The sequence below is a fragment of the Gastrolobium bilobum genome, unplaced genomic scaffold (genome assembly GCF_033153095.1).
Source record: "Gastrolobium bilobum isolate Gb01-03AN ecotype WA unplaced genomic scaffold, APGP_CSIRO_Gbil_v1 utg44018, whole genome shotgun sequence".
Lineage (NCBI taxonomy): Eukaryota > Viridiplantae > Streptophyta > Magnoliopsida > Fabales > Fabaceae > Gastrolobium > Gastrolobium bilobum.
This window is the reverse complement of record NW_026895982.1, coordinates 127,245-149,652: the sequence shown is the minus strand read 5'-3', so window position 1 is coordinate 149,652 and position 22,408 is coordinate 127,245. Positions and strand designations below refer to the sequence as shown.

At 36.7% G+C, this 22,408-nt stretch overlaps 1 protein-coding gene across 1 annotated transcript; it reads right to left on the bottom strand.

Moving 5' to 3' along the window:
* Positions 1-6,536: 6,536 nt before the first annotated feature.
* LOC133297111 (U1 small nuclear ribonucleoprotein 70 kDa-like) lies at positions 6,537-11,662 on the bottom strand. The gene is made up of 11 exons (XM_061496177.1): positions 11,435-11,662; positions 11,073-11,187; positions 10,873-10,952; positions 10,569-10,644; positions 10,419-10,483; positions 10,267-10,329; positions 8,909-8,990; positions 8,660-8,822; positions 7,963-8,031; positions 7,032-7,745; positions 6,537-6,922 (listed from the first exon to the last, which is right to left on the bottom strand). Exons 1-10 carry the CDS (start codon positions 11,534-11,536, stop codon positions 7,064-7,066), a joined length of 1,497 nt encoding a protein of 498 aa, XP_061352161.1. The 5' UTR covers positions 11,537-11,662; the 3' UTR covers positions 6,537-6,922; positions 7,032-7,063.
* Positions 11,663-22,408: the final 10,746 nt, after the last annotated feature.

Below are 22,408 nucleotides of genomic sequence, written 5' to 3'. Positions count from 1 at the left end.
TTTCAGAAATATTGTTTCCATATATATATATATATATATATATATATATATATATATATAAGGTAGGATATTTTCACACCGGTGTCAAATTTCAATTTTGACACCTCATCTCAGAGCCGTTAAATCAAAAAAGATCAATGACTCTGATTTGCAAGCATGTGACACCATTGATCTTTTTTTATCTAACGGCTCTCAGATGAGGTGTCAAAATTAAAATTTGACACCGGTGTCAAAGGATCCTACTTATATATATATATGGGAGAAATCGTTTGACTCCAGAGTAAGACTTATAACTCTTACTCTTCATCTCATCCCTTGATTTTTGTCCATCCAAGGGTTATAGTCTATATAACACCGATACCGACACGGGACACGTGACACGATACGACACGACATTCCGACACGTTAATTCTAAAAAATATTAGCTTACGACACGTTAGGACACATTTTGATATTAAATAATATTTTTAATTTATGTAGTATATATTATATTTAATATTCAATAATTTAACAAAAAATGAATCTAAACTTATAATATTCATAAATTTTGCAAAGAAACATAAAATATCCCAAATATTTATATTAAACTCAATAAAATGGTAATCGTAATCCAACGAATCTAATAGTTGGAACTAAAAACTCAACGCAACGTAATCTTTTAACTTTTTTTGAATTTCTATAACGCGTGTCGGAGTGTCGGAGAGTGTCGGAGTGTCCGAGAGTGTCGGGAATTGTCGGACACGATACGTCAGGATTTTTGAAGTGTCGGTGCTTCATAGGTTATAGTTTAGAAAGTTATATTAATTAATTAATTAATTGTTAATTACATTATAAATGACAACCGTTGATTTTCATCCATCAATGACTAAGATGAGGAGTAAGATTTAAAATTCTTACTCTAGAGTCAAAAGAACCCTCCCCATATATATATATATATATACAGGGGAGGGATCTTTTGACTCTAGAGTAAGACTTACAGCTCTTACTCCTCATCTCAACCGTTGATTTCCGTCCATCTAACGGTTATCTTAACAATTAATTAATTATTTATTTCAAATAAATAATAACCGTTAGATGGACGGAAATCAACGGTTGAAATGAGAAGTAAGAGTTGTAAGTCTTACTCTAGAGTCAAAAGATCCCTCCCCATATATATATATATATATATATATATATATATATAGAGTAAATACTTTTTTTAGTCCTTGGCAATATCCACGAAGCCCTTTTAAGTCCCTAGCAATAAAAAAGGGACAAATTGGTCCCTGAAATAACAAAAAAGAGGTCACGTTCATCCTTCTGTTAACTCTCACCTAACGGCCCAACTAACGGTGCACAGTTGGCACGTTAGTTTGCTGACGCGGCTTGAATGTGGGACACCGTGGAAGACGAGACGACGACGTTTTAGTCCCTGTCAAAACCACGAGGGCCATTTTGGTCCCTGTAAAAATGCACGAGGACGTTTTTAGTCCCTCACAAAAAGCACGGGGCCCTTATTGGTCCCTAACCAGAGAAAAATAGGCACATGACTTCATTGCTTTTCTATGCAGTCCAATTTTGCAAAACAGAAGTGCATTACATCAGAAACAGGAGTGCAATCCAATTTTGCAAAACAGGAACATGACATTAAATTGGATTTGTATGCAGTCCAATTTGTTAAACCAAAAGACATGGATGTACAAGAACTACAACTATGTATATTAGTTAAAAAATATCAAAAATGGTAAACTTAAACATTCATCAACCCTGTGAAACATAATAGCTGGAACATGATTTGAGTATCATTATATTTGAAGACATGGATGTACAGTAGTGCATTACAAAATAAAGCCAACTGCCAGAAATTAAAAGAAAGGCCTCTAATACAATATAGCCAGAATTTACAAAAAAAAAAAACATTGACATAATAAGCATCCAAATACATAATGGCCAGAATTTTTAAAAAAAGTCAGTCACATAATAATAAACCCTTCTTAGTTGGCTCATGCACTACTCCCATGTCATATACAGCAGCAGGTCATTTTCTTGAGGCAGGCCTTGGTGGCCTAAAACCAGGTGTGCTCATGAAGGCCAATAATCTGCTTCGTGTGCCACTGGTTGCTGCATTCATTGTTTCATTACTCAACAGCTCATTTTCCTGTTGTGGATTTGATGGAGGTGGGCTGCTTCCTCTCAAGTTGCCTTCATGTGGCTGAGAACTACCAACTGTTGCAGTCCAGTCAACTGCCATGCATTGCAATTATCAACAATCATTTACCTAGCTTCTTCTCTGATTTTTCTCTGTATTTAAATATCAACAATCATGCAATTATCTTTTATAGAAAAATAAATAGTATAATTGTAATGCTACACTACTGAAGATATTGTTCGTAAATCGCATAATGCTATGTCTTATACAGACTAAGAGAATTAAAGCAGTTCATAATATTCTAGGGATCGTAAAAGCTGTTTGCAAGAGCCAAGAATCTTTTTTAACAAAGTGGGAAGCTTAATTAGCATTGAAAAAAAAATGAATAATCGTTAATAAAGTCGAAACTTCAGTTAGAAACACAAACTTCATTGAAATAAAATGCCAAGAATGAGTATTTTACTTTGTGATGAAATTTAGTTTAATTACTTTTTGATGAACAAATGGATTGCACTCCTGTTTCTGATGTAATGCACTTCTGTTTTGCAAAATTGGACTGCATAGAAAAGCAATGAAGTCATGTGCCTATTTTTCTCTGGTTAGGGACCAATAACGGCCTCGTGCTTTTTGTCAGGGACTAAAAACGTCCTCGTGCATTTTGACAGGGACCAAAATGGCCCTCGTGGTTTTGACAGGGACCAAAACGTCATCGTCTCGTCTTCCACGGTGTCCCACATCCAAGACGCGACAGCAAACTAACGTGCCAACTGTGCACCGTTAGTTGGGCCGTTAGGTGGGAGTTAACGGAAGGATGAACGTGGCCTCTTTTTTGTTATTTCAGGGACCAATTTGTCCCTTTTTTTATTTCTAGGGACTGAAAAGGGCTTCGCGGATATTTCCAGGGATTAAAAAGGGTATTTACTCATATATATATATATATATATGGAAAAATATTTCTACGGCCATTTTAGATAAGGTTATGTACAACTACTTTTTTAGTAAGTATGACTGGATCCACTGGCGGACCCAGCCATGGGCAAATGTCCGCAAGTGCCCACATAAAATTTTGGATTTTAAATTTTATTTTTTTTAGCTTTGTAGGTATTTATTTGTATGTTGATTCAATATTTATATTAGGAGTAAATATCATTTTAAGTTTCTAATAAAAAACATGGTCCCCACTTTAGTCTCTTATCAAAAATTAGTCTCGAGGTCCCTACGAAATTCAAAGTGAATCAATTTAGTTAAAATCGTGGTTCCTCACTAATTCAAAAAAGACCTACATTAGTTACTCAAAAAGACTAAAATGAGTCCACTTTAAATTTCATAAGGACCAGGTAACTATTTTTTTTTATAATAGACTAAAGTGAGTACCGAATTTTTTGTTGGAGACCAAAAATGATATTTATTCTTATATTAGTTAGCAACGTACGGAGATGATTAAAATAACGTAGCAACGCTCTCTTCCTCCCCTACCATGTACCCATTCTCACGCTCTCTTCATCTCCTTTGTTTCCTTTCTATACAAGGTCTTCACTGTGATTTTGCTTGTCTTCTGTACAAATAGTGTTGACTTTTTTATTCACCACTATAAAATAGAATAGAATGATGATGTATGGATGTATTAAGTATATTTTCATATTTGTTTTGGAGGATTGGTAAGATTTAAGAGAAAAAATGATGGGTCAAAATATTGCTTGCAGCTTGTTATGGAAGCAACTAGATTATGAGCGAGTTGAAGCGTTAACTTAAACTTTTTTTACAAAAAAAAATTCGGGAGCACTCGCCACTAAATGTGCGGACATAAACAAATTTTTCTAGGTCCGCCACTGACCGGATCATACTTAGTTATAACAATAAAGCTGTGTTCTTTTTTCTCTTTCATCACACTGTCGGCTGACGTGGCAGAGAGAGGAAATGCAATTTTAATGTATGACCAATCATATTTAGTTTAAAAGAATAGTTGTAGACAATCTTATCGAAAGTCACTGTACAAATATTTTCCATTGAGACCCTCCGGTACTCGAATCGGAAGGATATTTGAGATCCAGCGGATGAACCAGGATACTTAGAATCAGACTCACCGGTTGACAAAAAAGACAACTCACAACAACCTAGTAATTTCAAGATCTATCGCGAGGAACAAGCCAAAACTTTAGGAAGCTTCACGGAAGAAGCATTAAACATTTTGAAGCGATGTATGGTTTCAAGCTTTCATTCGAAGAGATAGCTGTGCGTCCTTGCTAATCCGATACAACAGCAAAGCTATGAAGCTTCATGGTAATTTCATTTGTTTTTGGCTTAATCACCCGCATTGGCCAACATTAGCAGAAACAAGAATAAGCTTGCAGTACCTCTCTCTCTCTCCTCTCTCTACGTTTTTTTTTGGAACGAGGGGGGGGGGGGGGGGGGGTTCCTTTTTACAGGTTTTCACGAGGCCGCAAAGGTCAAGTTCCTGATTGCATTTGCTTTCATACGCAATGTGCTTGGAGTGCCTAGCTTCTACGAAATATCTGCACTTTTAAAATCTTGACATGGTGTCCGACACTCCTGTTACATTGTATTTTTAGTTTCAATTATTAAATTGGTTGAATTACAATTAATGGATATTATAAATTTTATTTTATTTTATTTTTAAATTATTAAATATAACCTATATTACATAAATTAAAAATATTATTTAATATCAAAACGTGTTCTAATGTGTCAAAATCTAACATTTTTTAAAATTAACGTATCGGAATGTCATATCGTGTCTAGTGTCAGTATTAGTGTTACATAATCTACGGTCACTGCAAAATAGAACAAAAAGAAACCCCAAATATAAAATATATTTTTTTCACTTATTTTCTTGGTAAACTGGTAAAGACCGACAGACCCTAGGCTGAAATTGAAAATAGTAAAGTGTCTGCATGCAAACCTATCCATGGATCAACCTGACATTGGCTTGCAAATTCTCTATCGCACAGTATTGCTTACACACTGATGGAAAGAGAAATGGAGGTAGCTATAAAAAATTTCACTGCGAAAACAACTCGTTTTTTTGCGAATAATTTAACAAGATCCTCAACATATTTTTATAAATAATAGTTTTCAAAGTCTTACCATGTCGCAGAGGTGTACATCAAAACACATGGTTCTATCCGCAGGGGGAAAAATCAAAATGGTCGAACACTAGCTTTACAGTTTCCCCTTAACGAATATGTTTTGAGACTAAGGGGGCGTTTGGTTGAAGAAATTTTTTATGAATGATAGGGAAATGATATTCATAGGAAAATGATAAGAAAGTGAATTTGGTAGAAAAATATAAAAAATAGTTGTTTGGTAGGAAAAAATTTAACCGGAAAATTTAGGTAACTTTTCTAAAGTTTATGTTTGGTTGTAGGTAAAATATAGATAGAAAAAAAAAAAAAAAAAAAACCAACCAACAAAATCCCAAATAGCTATGCAAATGGGAGAATACCACATCTAAAGTGAGAATATTTGTCCATCAATTTTGATTCAAATAGCCATGCAAATGGGATATCTAGCAAACTCATTTAGGTGGGCAAATTTGAAAACTTGTCAACCAAACATGGGCACCCAATTTCCCCACTTCACATTTCCCTATCATTCTCCTCAAAAACTTTCAACCAAACACCCCCTAAGAGTAAATCTTGATTTATTTCTTTTGGGTAGATTATTAAATCTTGATTTGAATCTCTTTAAAATTACGGTTTCCCAGTGAACATTTTTCTGTATCTATCGGTGTCGTAAATCAATTAAATGTTGAGGTTTCACTCAAAGATGAACTGATAATCTATATAACATGTCAAACACTTAACGGACATATAATGGCGATAAAGACCAATATTGATCAATTTGAAAAAATAGAAGACATAAACCAAAACTCAAATTTTAAAAGACTAAACCAAAATTTAATATATTTATGATAAATGTTTTTCTCATGTTGCATAGATAATTTGTCTCATTCAACACAAAAAAATGAATGGAATCCACTAAAATGAGGAAAGAGAAATAAAAAGTGAATCTCACTCACTTTTTTGTGTTACATGAGACAATGTTTCATGCAACATGAGAAAAACATTTCCCTATATTTATATGGACCCAAAACATACTATAGCCTTTTTCCTTTCCAGCACCTCCCACCAACGCACCGATTCTTATGGACTGAGGCAGACTTTGAATTAAAAATACATCATGCTTTTAAGCAAGGATAACACTACCAGATATCCATCTCAGAACAAATATCAAATAAAATTGCAAATTGCTGGGAAATCAGCAAGCCAAAAATTGGTACCTACGCAAACGCAGGAATCGTGCGGCAAATCTTGAAATTTTTAGTTGGTAACTCGATCAATTATTTTGTTTTCTCATTTTCAAGTTAAAGCAAATAAACAGTCCGCGTATAATTAATAACTAATAACTGGAACATAAACCATGACTACTCAACGTCTAATAGACGCAAGGGCTCTCTAGTCTGCTGACACTAATGTTGCAACACACAATAAACTCAAATGTAGTTCCAAGCACATCAACAGACCAACAATAACTTAAAATCCAAACAAATGTTCCCACAAAAGCTGAAAAAAGAAAAATTTGTTTCTTAAAATGTCTCGAGAAAACAAAATCTACAATAAGTACCAATATTAGCAGTCCACGTCCTTATTGAGAAACTGAGTACACCAAAGCTGCAGCGGTAACACTTTCAAAACCAACATGAAAATCAACAAGTAAAAATGGATAGCAGCAGCAATAAGTTCTTTCGTTGAGCTTTGATCAGTCACTCCATGCCTGAATCCATTAATAGCTACTAAGAACCAATCGAGAAATTATAGCCAGATTTATACCAAGAATTAACCATAACCTAACAGAATACTGAAATATAAACCAATAACCTTACCGGTAAAGTTGAGAAGTATTATGCTGAAATTACTAGTAATCATACTCCCGAGAATGGGGCCTCTTTGAGTGATGATAATCACGGTCCATATCACGATTTTTCTCCTTTTCACGTGATTCAGACGTTGCCCGTTCAGTGTGGTAGTCATCTTCCATCCTATCATGATCAGGATATTGATTGTAATGCTCCCCGTGTTCATCTCCATCATCATACTGTCCCCGTCCTTGTCCTCGATGATGCTCATAGTGATCAGGATCATGGTCAAGATCTGCATGCCTATGTCCATGCACGGGTTGGTTGTACCACCCTCGATCATCCTCAGGTTCAAGGTCACGCTCTCTTTCACCATGATGTTCCTTCTCATTTTTAGATTCAACATGATCATAATCAGTCTCCCTATCATGTGAGTGTCCCCGATCAGTCTCCCCAACTTCATAATCCCTATCCCTTTCACGATAACGATCATGTTCCCGGTCTCGGTCCCGATCCCTATCTCGATCACGATCACGATCCCTCTCCTTCTCCCGACCACGATCACGTGCTCTGTCTCGATCACGTCCCCGATCTCTCTCTCTTTCCCTATTCCTATCCCTGTCTCTGTGGTGCCTGTCCTCTCTATGATCACGATCCCTGACCCTATCACTAGAGCGTTCACGTGACAGCTCTTGTTCTCTATCTCTGTCCTTACCTCTTTCACGGGACTTTTCTCTGTCCCTAAAATGAACTCAGCCAATAGCAGTCAAAGTAAATGACTTATAAAACATTAGATGAAGGAACTTTGTTTTACATCCTCAATTTCATAAAGATTAATGCAGGGAAATCTTAGTCCCCTCTATTGTCAATAAATTATTGTATGATCAGCAGCCATTTTTTGAGTACCAGAATCAATTAACTAGTTCAAATTGAAGCAGAAACATATTGAAATTCTTACCGATCACCATGTCGATCCTCCCGCACTCTGGGTTCTTCAGAACGAGAAGGTCCTGACTGCTGTTGCTCCCTGAATAATTAAGGCATGTCAAAATTCCCCTTCAGTAAGAACAGAGGAAGCATCCAACAAATCATCCAGACAGATTCAACAAGACTAGGTAAGGTAATTTGTAATCTAGGCCTCTAAGGTGCTCATAAGTCGCAACAATCAGTGTGATGCAAGTTGAGCAGACCAATTCAACAATCAACAAGAAATTTTAAATGCGAATTAGTCCATGATGCAAAAAAGATTCTTATTTCTGAGAGAGTTTTTACTTCTATGGATGGTTAAGGTGGGGAGAGGGTAGGTGTAAGATTTATCCAAAAGATGAGCATAACATTTAGCCAAAGGTCCAATTTCCATAAGGATGTTGAGAAAAGTTCACAGATTTCCATACTACAGAAGAATCATAGAATCCCTGGGTCCACCAGTGAGGATTTTATTGTAGCAAATATCTCCATCAAATACAACACCTATAAATTTATACCTAAAAAGATATGAAGCACCTCATACCTATTATAGAATAATGTCATAACAATTAACATTGTTTTCACTTTAATTTCTATTCTACTTAAGGCTATTTAGAAAAGCTCATGGGTTTGCACTAAGCAATAAATGAAGTTCTATTAAAAAAAAAAATTGCATTTAGAGCATTTACCTCCCAGAATGTCGCTGATTAACTTCTTCACCCCCCACTCTAGTAGTACCAAGCCCACCACCTAGTCGACGAGGTCGCCAATTAGGAACAGTCCTCCCACGTTCAACATCCACGAGCACCCTTCTACCCTCAATTTTCCGACCATCAGCTTGTTTATAAGCAGCTGCATAATTAACAGCAAAAAAACAAGTGACTAAAAAGTTGTACATAAAGTAATAACCAGAAAAATCACATTAAACCACTACAAACCTTTCATGTCTCTTGTGTGCAGGTATTCAATGAATGCATAACCCTTGGGCTTATTTGTCACACTGTCGGTAACCAATCGAACCTAAATCAAAGTTATTAGAAAGAGAAAGAATAGTCAGAAGAGAACATTCTGGTCTTCATCTCTATAGAAAATTATATAAAAGATGCCCTCTCACCTCAGAATCATTAAAACACAATCAAAATAAAATACTAATACTATAATCCTAAATGGCACGGCAGACAGGCACTATGCCTAATTAGCCGTGCTCACCTTTAAATCACACAGCTCCCATCGCGAGATGCATCACCACCAGCAAAAGTTGCAGAAAAACTGATGTATTTGGGCCCAATTAACCAGATGTTGACTAGCGCCCCCTTACCAGGGATTGTTTTTTAATTGATAAAATGAAAACAACTATGGGTAATATAGAAAATACCATGACATAGAAAATACCATGACATCTTCTCAACGGCTGATTTGGTTTTGATAGCCTTTAAAGCCAAAAATAAATTTTTAGCAACAGCAAAAGTAGGCTAACTAAGAATTCAAACAGAAGAGGAAGAGATTGCAATACTCCCGACATATTTTACCCAGTGCAGGAAAAGAACAGAAGTTGTCAGTCTCCTTTTCTTGCTTGGAAACAAGGCCAAAGGCACAATTTCGCATCATTGCTCTGCTCAACTAAAATACCATGCAGGAGGAAGCACTTGAATGGGAATCGAGTTTGATTGAAATTTGAGAATCATTTACCATTTGCAGTATAAGATGATCAACCATTACAAGGGATGTGTATTGAGATGCTATACTTGCTACTAAAATAATTCCTAGAGAACCACAGCCCCAAGATCTCCTATCCACGTAAAATTACAGCGAAACCAAGTTGAAATTAACTAAAGAGACCAATAATTAAAAAGTCATCAACAATAAATTGGTGGCACGACACAACCAAATGCAGTTGTAACCATTTCAAAGCCACTCAACAATGACAAATTATATCAGGAAGATGTATAATTTATACCCTTGAACCTTTGGACACAGTGTGATAAAAAATATGCATAACTGACTAACTTCACAACAAGCTTTACTGCTTTGATCATGAGAACAACTTAAATTACAAGAAGCAGTTTATTCAGCCACTGAAGAAAAAAGGTTAAAAAATGTCTATATTATTGAATAATAAGCTAGTATTTTGTTCTTCATAATTAATATATGAAAATAGAAATTATAGAATTTGAAAATATATTTTGAAGGTTCATAGCTTGTCAAGATGTCAAATAGAAGTAAAATACAAGAAATTTAGAACCTAACATATATGATACTCTTACCGAACCCCTTTGGGGATATTCAAAATACCTACCCGTTTGATTGCACCATATGACTCAAACTCCCTTTTGATTCGGCTCTCAGTGGTCTCATAGCTCTGTTAAAATATAGGAACCATTGAGATATAACAAGCAATATACTACTCAAATGTGCCACACAGATACGGTATTGAAAAATATAACTTACAAGTCTGGCCACAAACAATGTCTTGTATGGATCTCCTGATATATTTGGGTCATTCTGTGGATCATCTACATTGAAGCAGATATAAAAATAGCACTCAGAACACAAATCCATAAAAATTAACAAAGCCACAAAAAATATAGGAGTCATCACATTTCTCAAGCTCCTCAGCAGCCTTCGCTGCTCCCTTCTCTAGTCTTAACTTGTGAATTCTTGCTCTTTTTTGTGTCTGAGTTCACCAAAAAGAATCAACATCATACACATATAATAAAACTCTCTACTTTTTGGTGCAAGGGATATGACATTTAAACTACTTTACAACTTTTATTAGCTACATATTAGCTCTATGAAAAGGAATAGATATTCAGTAAATAGCAGTTACGTCAGTCCACTAAACATTATAACAATCACTTGTTTATATAAATTTAAAAACAAACTGAAAAGAACCGAACATTACAGGAGTTTCAGCAACTGGTACAGGAGGAGCATATTCAGGATCACCAGGCTCAGCAAACTTACTCACGAATTGCCCCATCCCTTGAAAAAAGAAAGGCATATATGCATATATATAATCAATAATCATCATTAATCAATAATAATAATAATAATAAGAGCATAAAATCAATGCGAATCCGAACAGAAACAATCATAAAAAACCTGTTAGTGGTGGACATTTTCTTTTCTCGGGAGGTGGCTTATACTCCAATGGAGGCCTAGGCTCAAATAGCTTCAACAGGTTCGCTGTAAGACCAGTAGGGTGACTCTGTCCAATCTGCATCACATCACAGATAAATGAAATTATCAGTAAAAAGAAACTACCAAGCTTTCGGAACAGAGAAAATCACACCATAACATTGTCGCGAATAGAATCTACGATCTAGGGTTACGAGCAGAGACTATTGATAAACCCTAACTATGGTAAAAAAAAATAAAAAAAATGTTGATATAAATAAAAAAAAATAGGGCAAGTGAATAGTGGAATCAATAGTAAAGGGAGTGAATCTGGATTCGAGAGGAACCAGCTTGAGCTGAAGGACGTTGGCGCGATTCTGAGCTTTGGTGCGGGCCTGAACTGCGGCGTTTTGGTTGCGCATGAGAGGATCGTTGTTGAAGTCTCCCATGGCTAACAGATTTTAAGAGAATCAAAATGAAAACGAAGGGATTGAGTCTAACAAACAAGATCCGATTTGTGTCCGAGCTATATAGTAGCGCTCGCGGGTTGTCTAATGCCACTGCTAGGTATTTATATTGAAACGATCGTATGTGACTTTCAAGCTCTGGGAAACATTTTCTGGGTCCATTCGGGGAATAAGGCATTGTTTGGTGGTTTAATTATAATTTAGATATGTAAATATAAAATATGAAAAAAAAAAATTACTATTTAGAAGTTGTTATGGAAAAAGTTGGGAATTTGAGTGATAGGCTTTTTTTTTCTTCAAAAGCTTTTTTGTTTTAAGAAAAAAAAATACTTCTAAAAAAAAATCTTTTTGGATGCCTGCTTTTTTAGGAAGCTAAAAATTTTTGCTTCTCAAAAAAGCAAAAGTCAAAAGCTAAATATTTTTTTCAAAAATAAAATATTTTTTAAAAAATCTAAATAGCCGCAGCCGCAGCTTTTATAAAAAGTACTTTTAAAATAAGAAAGTCATAAAAAAAACTTTTTTGATAAGTCAATGCAAACCGACTCTTTGTAGGAGAGAGAAAAACAAGTAAAATTAGATATGAAGTAATTCAAGGAAAGATAAGAAAATCGGTCCATAAAAATGTCCTAATTCATTATCATGATGATATATATATATATATATATATATATATATGGGAAAATGTATTTTCATGTGACAGAAAAAAATTTGTTATCTTCTATATACATAACTTCAAGTGGGACCCAATAGAAAAGAAAAGAAAAAAAAAGAAATAGCACATGTTTCGATGTATGAGTAGAAGATAGGAAAATTTTTCAGTTGCAGAAGACTAGCATTGCCCTATATATATATATATATATATATATATATATATATATATATATATATATATATATATATATGAGATATGTTATTTTACCTATCATTTTTTTTTTGCCTACTTTTACCTATCACTCTCCAACATCGTTAGATCATAATCTCAAAAGGAGTTTGCCTACTTTTGCCTATCACTCTCCAACATCGTTATCAGAATCTCAATAGGAGAGAGAAATTATACATGTAGTTGAGATTCTGATCTAACGGGTGTTGAAGAGTGATAGGCAAAGATAAGCAGAAAAAATGGTAGGTAGAATAACATCTCCACATATATATATATATATATATATATATATATATATATATATATATATATATATATAGGGATAAATATGAATTATGTTGTAGGTATATATAACACCTCGCATTTTTAAATTAAATATTAAAATATGGATTAAAGGGCAGAATTAGTGAAAAGCATGAATTCATGACCAAAACACCTAATCTTAGTCTGTGAGATGATAAAATTACGTTTGATTTGATGAAACTAATGATGAAAATGGATTCAGAACGAAATTTGGAGTGGATAGACACTTTTGAAAAAAAAATAGATGAATAGTGGTTGTTCATGGAGTGGGAACGACATTCAACAGGACGTTCCCATGGTGGGAACAATATTCAGTAGGTTGTTCTCAAAGGGGGAACGACGTTCCTAGGTTAGGATCGTCATATAGTTATTTTTGGGAGAAAAACGTAGTTTGGAAAAAGTTATCAGAAATCCAAAAATAATATTGAGGGTAGTTATTAAATCACTTTGGTGAATGTTAAAATGATGATTTGATGATTAGAACATAAATTAATTGGATGATTTAAGAGTTAATTGAAGATTAATGGTGTGTTTGAGTGAGTTTAAATGAGGTGGCACTTGTGGGGCCTACCTCACTTAAGTGGAATATTAGGGCCCATGATAAATAGTGAGAGTGCATCATATTCCTCACTTTCTCCTTCAAAACCCGCAGCGCCCTTCCACCATTGAAGAAAATAGTTAAAATTTGAGAAATTCATAACTCAAGCTACACTCAACGAAATCGAACGATTCCAAAGCCAAACTTGATTAAAATCTCGAGAGGAACACATTGCTAACCTTATTTTCAAGTGGGGAGTACTGTGTGAAGAGATCCTTCCTTAAGAAAGTGACATTTTTGAAGCTTTGGTGGGCCATTGGAGGCGGCTTGACTTGCTTTGATGCTTGAAAACACATCTTAGGAGTCCTTGGAGATCAATTGTGGTAAGTACCCCAACTCTTGACTTGATTTGATAATGGATTGAAAATGGGTATAAATCTTGAATATGCGTGAGTTGATTGAAATAGTTGGAGGCATGTAATGGTAGTGTCCCTTTGGAATTTAATGCTCACAATGGTGAATGATGATGATTGAACCAATAAAGATTATTATGATAAAGTTTGGTAACTTAGACAAATTTTGATGGATGAACTAGGAGTTCTTGTAAAACAAGGTGTTGAGGAACGGTGTAAATGAGTTATGGATGTCTTGAATCATTAATAATAAGGTAAAATGAGTGTATAATGCATATGAATTGAGTGGAAAACCTTGTCCCCTTGATATGTATTTTCGGCTTAGAGGGAACGATTAGGGGAACGTGATGCTAAGTGATAATGTAAAGTAAATGAGAATTGTATTGGGGTTAAGAAAGGTTGTGTAACCATGAAGTTGATTAAGTGTGATTGAAACACATTGGGTAACAATTTAGGCCTTGTGACCGAACGTATAGTGTGATGGTTGGAAGCTTTGAAAAGCAATGGAAAAATAATGGAGTGTATTGAATTGTGTATTGTCCCTAGAAGGAAATAATTGGGCAAAATGAGGTTAGGATGATATAAAATGAAAAGTGGCACCTAATATGGCATTTTGGTAACCTAAGGATGCCTATTAAAATGAGAAGAAAATTTAGAAAAATAAATCTAAAAAATACACATGTTTGGTCGAACCTACAAGGGTGTAGGGGGGTTTTGACGTTTTTCGCGTTTTGATAGAATTGTCGTGTACTGACGATTCGTACATGGTTATTGTAGGTTGTCGTACGTCGATTGAACCCCGAACATTGAGTCAGTGGATTGCCCTTGGTCCTGGACCAAGTGGGAGTGAGGTAAATGATTGGAATCATGTTGTATAATTGATAATTGCATGTATTCATACGAGTTTTAAGTAATTGAGAATGTCCTCTGTGTAGGCATTCTATTGAGTAGTGAGCTCGGAGAGTATATTCTGTGGAGCTAAGTGAAGAGGCTCATTGAGGTAACCTCTTGGTACTGGGGCTTGATCCCCTTGTGTGTTCCACCATGCCCGTTGAGGGTGATGGTAGGAAACGTATATGAGTAATATAGAATTACATGTGCATGCATTGAGTATTTATGAGGGTACATATGTACCGAGTCTCTGGCCAATAGACAGTTTTTGCCTTCGGACATTTCGGACTTCCACTGGATAGGTCTCCGAGAGGGAGTTCCAGTTGACCCAGGGACGTGGTGTGTGATCCGGATATGAGCACACTAGGAAGTCTCAGGTGTATGCGGATGGGAGGGGTACCTTGGTTAGTGGTTCTTGGAACACGCCTTGGATGAGACCCGTAGGCTTATATGCCAAGCCATTAGGCAGGGCGTTGCGTGGTATTGGTAGCTATCATTCCAGCTTCGTCGTATTTTGTATTCCTATATTCTCCAGTTTCTCTAAATCCCTTGTTTTATCCCGTTTTGAAAAGAGGTTATTTTATATTATTTATAGCATCGAAGTGAGCCATTGGGCGAAGTTTTCTCCAGAACCTCTGGGTTACTGAGATATATTCGTATATCTCACCCCGTCTTGGGAGCTTTATTTCAGGAGGTAGCAGTGGTACGGGAGGGGCGGGCAAGAAGCCCGTAGGATGAGTCATTGGATGACTTGCACTTTTTACATTTTGATGGCCATTTGGCCTAGGCTAAACTTAGGGCATGAACATTCCATATGTATGTAGGATGAGTTTCATAGTCATATTTGTTCATGTCATTTTGTCTTAGTCTAGTTAGTTGTATACGTCATTTGAAGTTCATGTTTCAAGTTGTAAATTAAAGTTCATGTTTCAAGTTGTAATTTAAAGTCAGGGAATCGTAAGTTGTAATATGTTGCAATTGCACTTGGATACTTAATGTAATATGATGGAAGGGCTTTAGGCCTATTTTAGGATTATGGATATGTGAATGCCTAGAAAATGCATGTAAATGGACTTGGATGATTGAAACGTATTAAGCATTAATCAAGTGAGCAGTATGATATAGATTGTGTAATAACTATAAACTGAGTTGGGTTGTAACTGCCCCAAGACATTGTTGGTTCTTGTGTGTGCCACCCATTGGTTATTAGGTACATTTGAGGCCTTAGATCACATTTGCAAATTGGAGATTTTTGTAAAAACAAAGGAAACTCTGGCGAAATTTCTGTAGAATTGGCTGAATTTAGGCGAACTTTAGAAGAGCATATCTCCCTCCACAGAGGTCCGATAGGGACGTTCCATACGTCATTTTAAATCTTGAGATGTCCTCTACATTTTGCTAAAATATGAAGAATTTCTGGGTTGCACGCAGCTCTGTAGAAACCTGTGAACACGCATTGTCCAGAATGCACCTATGCAGGGGCTGTTTCTGGCAGTTTTTCAGAATTTTATTCCTGCTTCATTTCTCGGTCAAATTAAGTGTATGATATGTCAAATCGAAGCTTGAGGTGTCTAGTATATGGTATAAAAATTTGAGAGCAATTGAGTGAGTGGTTTTTCTGCAGTAATTTGTGGAGTGAATGATGTTTGGAGCTATCTTGGGGTTGGTTGGCAGTTTTGCTTGTCCAACTTCAAACGGCGATATCTGGAGCAAACGAGATCGAAATGACTCGTGTGATGGTTCATTGGAAAGGTATTTAAGTAAGGAAAAAAGATAGCTAAATAGGAAGGACTGGTTTTGTGCGGTGTGTCCGTAGAAAAATAATAACCGAACCATGTTTGGATGAGTGGAAAACGTAAAATCGAGAAATTAGCTAAGTGGGTTTATGGAAACCCCTTAGTGACTTGTAGTAACTAAAATAAGTTATAAAAATAGTTTAAAAAATTATTCCGCAAGAGTTTACAGTTATGGTCACAGCTATTAATTATTACGTTTTTTATTGTTTTAAATACTCGCGTATTAACGGAAAAAAATTATTTGCATTATTATAAATGAATTGCTGTGATTGTAACTGCGCTTAATATCATAATTAATGTTAACAATACCGAGGTACAACGGGCTGTTACATTTTATGGTATCAGAGCAGTTTTGTTAGGGAACTCTGATAGTGTATAGCTGTGTTATGTGTTGCATAGTTGTATGTAGATTCTTATCGATTCCTGCATATGTGATTCCTTAGTGTGGGTCTGATTGTAAGAACCCGCACTGTTAAATAAAGAATTTAACTGATTAATTATGTTAAATTAAGAAATAATTCCATAATTGACCCTAATATTTATTAAGAGGCTTTAGTAATTATGATAAGTGATTAAGAATGTTGAAAGTCGCTTTTCGGAAGAAAAGTGCAGATACCGATTCTGCTAGTCGGTATAAATGAGTACCAAAAAAGTATCCCGGAAAATTATAATAAGTGCATGATAATTACTATAATAATATATAGGATTTGTAAAACGAGTTTCAAGTAAATATAATGAGAACTGGTGTCAGAAACTGATACTGGTGCCAGAAACTGATACTGGCTATGAAAAGCGCGTACCGGAAAGGTGCTCTGAAAAATATAATAAAAATATGATAATTCTTGTAAAATTAGTAGGTTATGAATACAAAGTTTGAGATTAAAATGCTAAGCGTAGCAATTAAAGTTAATATTGTGTGCTTAAGTGAATTTTGGCTATAAATACTCCCATTATGAGCACAAAACCCTAGGACCCGAATTCTCTACGTGACTCACTTGGTGGCTGAGTGTTAGCTATTGTTCCATTGCCTTCCCTTCATCATTTCTTGAGCTTGTGGCCATTTTCCTTCACAAATTCTTCTCCTAAACACTTGGTATGAGTGAGGATCATCCTTGGGAGTGTGTTGGTGGTTTTGTTTCTGAGTTTTGGAGTCAGTGTGAGGGAGGTTTGTTTGCTGACTTGTTGGTTTTGAGAGAAGCCTTGTCTTGGTTTTTGGATGTCCAAGTGGTGACCTTTGGTGTTAAAGAACCAACCTTTGTGTTTCTATTTTCGTGCACCTTGAGGGACAATACCTTAGCACCTGATTTGGGAGCTCCAAGAGCATCCTTTTGCTGAGTTTAAGCTTGAGTAAGCTTCATCACCTTTGAACTTGAGTTTTTATGCTTAAAAATGGAACCTTGATGCATGTAATGGTTAAAAGATGATAACATAACTTGAGGTAATGCTTAACACACTTAGAAATGCATGCTTAAGTGTCTGAAATCAGTAAAAACTCAATCTTGGATGGATATCTTCGCGACATGCAGAAACTGCATTCTGTCGCGAAATATCCAGATATTTTCCCGTGAAATATCCGGATATTGATATCCAGATATGGGTATCCGGATATTGATATCCAGATATTTCCAGAGAGATATCCGGATATTGGATATCTGGATATGCCCCGAGGAATATCCGGATATTCTGGGATTTCGAAGAACAGTAGTTGTGCTGTGTGTACAGTAGGCTATTGGGGGTTTGTGAACCCTAGAATGATGAAGTTGAACTTCTGTAATTAATGAACTAAGTCAGAATCATGTGATTAAGGGCTTGTGGCTTTGTTGGAAGCCTTAAGACGTAAATCGTTAAAGGATAACGTAGTCTTTATGTTAATGCTTTTGAGCTATGTATGTTGATACACTTGCTAGTCCTAAATCAGATTGTGATCTGCTGTGTGTTGCAATTGAGCTGTGAGAACTCTTAGCATTGGATAATGAGCTTGCAAGGTAAGCTTTCGTGTCCTCGGTTTAGCCATCTTGTGGTTCTACCATGTCCCATGGGGGTATGGTTATATGCATGCTGTGTTACATGCTTTTGATGTTTTAGAAATGTTATTGAGCTGTTATATGCTAGTGCCTTTATGATATGCATGTTGTGTTCCACCTATACGGTAAGCCTGAGTATGTGGTACATACAAGATGGTGACGCTGTGGGTGAGGTGCAAGCGGTGTTCCTTGTACTACGTGTGGGTAATAGACGTATTCCTACATTTCTCTGGCCAGTAGAATAGTATTGACACATGTAAGAACCCGCACCGATAATTAAGGTATTTAATTAATTAATTATGCAAAATTAGGAAATGATTCCATAACTGACCCTAATAATTATTTATGAGGCTTAATAATCATAATAAGTGGGTTAGAATGCTGAAAGTCGCTTTTCGGAAGAAAAGTGCAGATACCGGTTCTGCTAGTCGGTATAAATGCGTATTGAAAAAGTATCCCGAAAAATTAAAGTAAGTGCATGATAATTACTAGAATAATATGTAGGACTTGTAAAACGGGTTTCAAGTCCAAATAATGAGAACTGGTGCTAGAAACCGGTACTGGCTTTGAAAAGCGCGTACCGGAAAGGTGCTCAGAAAAATATAAGAAAGAGTGAATACCCTTTTTAGTCCCTGGAAATTTTTGCGAAGCACAATTTAGTCCCTCGGTTTAAAAAAGTCACATTTCAGTGTCTGATTTTTGAAACAAAGGGACACGTTTATCCTTCTGTTAAGTGGAAAGTGACGGCCCTGTTGACGGACGCCACCTGGAACGTTAAGTGGCTGAGTCACTAACGCCCTGCCCACGTGGAGAGAAAAGGAACGACGTCGTTTTACATTGGAAGGTTGTATCAGGTATTTCAGAAAGGGAACGACGTCGTTTGAGGAATGGCATGTGAGTTGATCTACACCTGTTGTTGACTCAGTTGACACAGTCACACAAGTCGTCCATACCCGGCATTTCCTCCCCCATTTCCTCAGCTCGTGAGCTTCAGTTGCGGTGAAGGTTGGTGACCCACGGTGGTTTGTTGCTGTACGTGGCTTCTGCAGTTGGAAGCTTGTGGAAGTAGTGTGGTTTAGGTTGAAGAGATCGTTAAACGGTTGTGACTCTGGTTACTGTCATGCAAAGTACGTGAAATTCGTTTCTTTGTTTATTATCTGCGGTCCCTCTTTCGTATTTAAAATGGTGTTTTTGCTTAATGTGGTCCCCCATGTGTGGTTAAGGAATGACAAAGTTAGGGTTTTTTTTAATGTGGTCCCCTTTGGTTGAATCTTTTTGGAACTTGTTGCATGTGGTCCCCCATTTGTTATTTTAAGTTGGTGTGTGTAATGATTACCAAAAAAGCCCCAAATTTATTTATGACAGTGTCGTGGAATTAGTTTTATGCAGCCATTAAAAAAGCCCTAAAGCCATATTGTTAAGTAGTGATTACTTGTATGATATTGTAAATTAATATGATGGTAGTGTAAAAAATGATTATGTTCTGTTTTATATGCAGATGGATCAGTATATAGTCATGAGATATCATCATGGGATGTGTTGGTTAGGAATGATGATGGGAAGCTGAATTATGTGTATGGGAGAGTGGATGATTTACCAGAAATGGATGGAGACTATGTAAACCTTCGTGACCTTGAAGCTCTGTTCAAGGGGTATGGTTACCACAAATGTAGGCGGATGTGGTGGTTGGGGCCTGGTGAGAGTGATTTAGAGGTTGGGTTGCATCTTCTTGAAAAAGATTCTGATATTTTGCAAATGGTCAAGGCTGCCTTAAGTAATGGGAACAAAATAGACATATATTTTGTTCCCATTGCAATTCCTGAGATTTTGGGTGGGGCTGCAGATCCAACCCCTCCTGAAAGTGCTGATGAGGAGGGGGTATTAGGTGATTCAGTTGACAGTTTGTCTGACTCCCATATGACTCTCAATGATGAATATGAAGAGGGGGAGGGCAATAGATTGTCAAGTGATTCATATGACAGTGTAGAAGACGAGCCTTATAAGCCTCCGCCACCGGGTGTTGAAGACGATACAGATGATGAACCAATTATTGCATTGAAAAAGAAGGTGAAAGGAAAGAAGGAAAAAAGACAGTTAACAATTCTGAGGATGAGCAGAATATGTCATTTGAAGATCAAGGCTATGGTTACAATTCTGAAGAATTGAAGACTCCACCTTCAAGTGGGGATGAGGAGGTTGAAAGGGAAGTGTTTCCTAAGTTTAATGAGGACCAGCCCTTTGGTTTAGTACAGCTCGAGCTTGGAATGGAGTTTGCCAGTTTGGAGCACTTTAAACAAGGTGTCAAAGACTACAATATAAGTCTTGGGAGGCAGTTTGTATGGCTTAAGAATGACAAGGTAAGATCAAGAGCCAAGTGCTCAAATGCTGACTGTGAGTGTATGATATATTGTTCTTGGAGCAACAAATTCAATTGTTTCCAAGTCAAGACATTCAATGACAACCATACCTGCTGCAGAATTTTCAAAAATAAAAGGGCCACCAGGGATTGGGTTGCTGCAAAGTTGGAGAAAAGGCTGGTCACACAGCCCAATATGACAAGAGCTGAGGCTTATGACCATTTAAAGGAAGAGTACAAGGTCCATGTTCATCTGAAGAAATTAGGGAAGGCACTACACAAGGCCAAACAAAACATAGAAGGAAGTGAGAAGGAACAGTATGGAAAGCTAAGGGACTACCTAGCTGAGCTTTTGAGGAGCAACCCTGGCTCCACTTGCCAGATGCAAGTAATTCCACAACCAGTCCCTAACAGCCCACCAATTTTTAACAAACTGTATGTCTGCCTTGATGCCTGCAAGAAATGATTCAAAGCTGGTTGTAGACCATTGATTGGACTGGATGGATGTTTCTTGAAAGGTTACTATGGGGGACAGCTATTGAGTGCAGTGGGACAGGATGCAAACAAGAGCTTTTATGTCATTGCTTTTGCAGTTGTTGACAGTGAGACCAAGGAAAATTGGAAGTGGTTTCTGACCTTGCTACAATAAGACATTGGCAGTTGTGTAGTGTTTTAAGAGACATCACCTGTTATACTAACTAAATATTATGTCTGATTTGCATTTACATAGACGAACACAGTCTGAGGAACAACCACGTGTATGGCAGGGAGTTCCAATCCATGTTGGAAGGACTGGATGAGGAAGGGTGTATTGAAGAATCAGGGCATCACGTTGAGAAGAAACGACGACTAAGTGTGGATCAGGTCAAGGCTTTGGAGAAGAACTTCGAGGTAGAAAACAAGATGGAACCAGACAGGAAAGTGAAGCTTGCCCAAGAACTTGGCTTGCAGCCAAGACAAGTAGCTGTTTGGTTCCAAAACCGTCGAGCTAGATGGAAAACCAAGCAATTGGAGAGAGATTATGGCGTTCTCAAAGCCAACTACGAAGCACCTTCACATGCAGTTAATGTCAACATAGCATCTCCACATCAAGAGGAGATCCCTCTGAGTCAAGGAGGACCTTCAAGGCAGTCCCAGGCACCTGATGAAGCCATTAGGGCCAACAGCCCACCACCTACAGCCACACCACCAGCAGAACAATTGTCAACTGAAACTGTCAATGCAACAAGCAGTGGCACAAGGAGCAGGCTTATGGAATTCATGGCCACACGTGGGTTTAGGACACCAAGACCAGCTTGAATGAAATCTGGATACAGTTTTTTTGTATAGGGGTTCACTTTTTGTTGTATAGGCAACAATGTTCATGACTGTAATTTTTGGTGCCCCCACTTTTTTTTGTATTTAAGACATTTAACTGAAGTGTATGCTTTTATTTTGAATCACAATATGTCTCTGTCTGGGAGTATTTTGAAGCAAAAAAAACAACAGGGGAATAGTTTGAAGGATGATTTACAATGGTTTATGTGGACCATAACTTCTGGCAGGCCTTTAATTATGATGGAAGAGTTTTGAATTGTAACTGACTACAAGTTCCATTATGAATGACTACAAGTTTCTTTTTTATATCATTTTTTTCTCTTTGCTGCGATATGT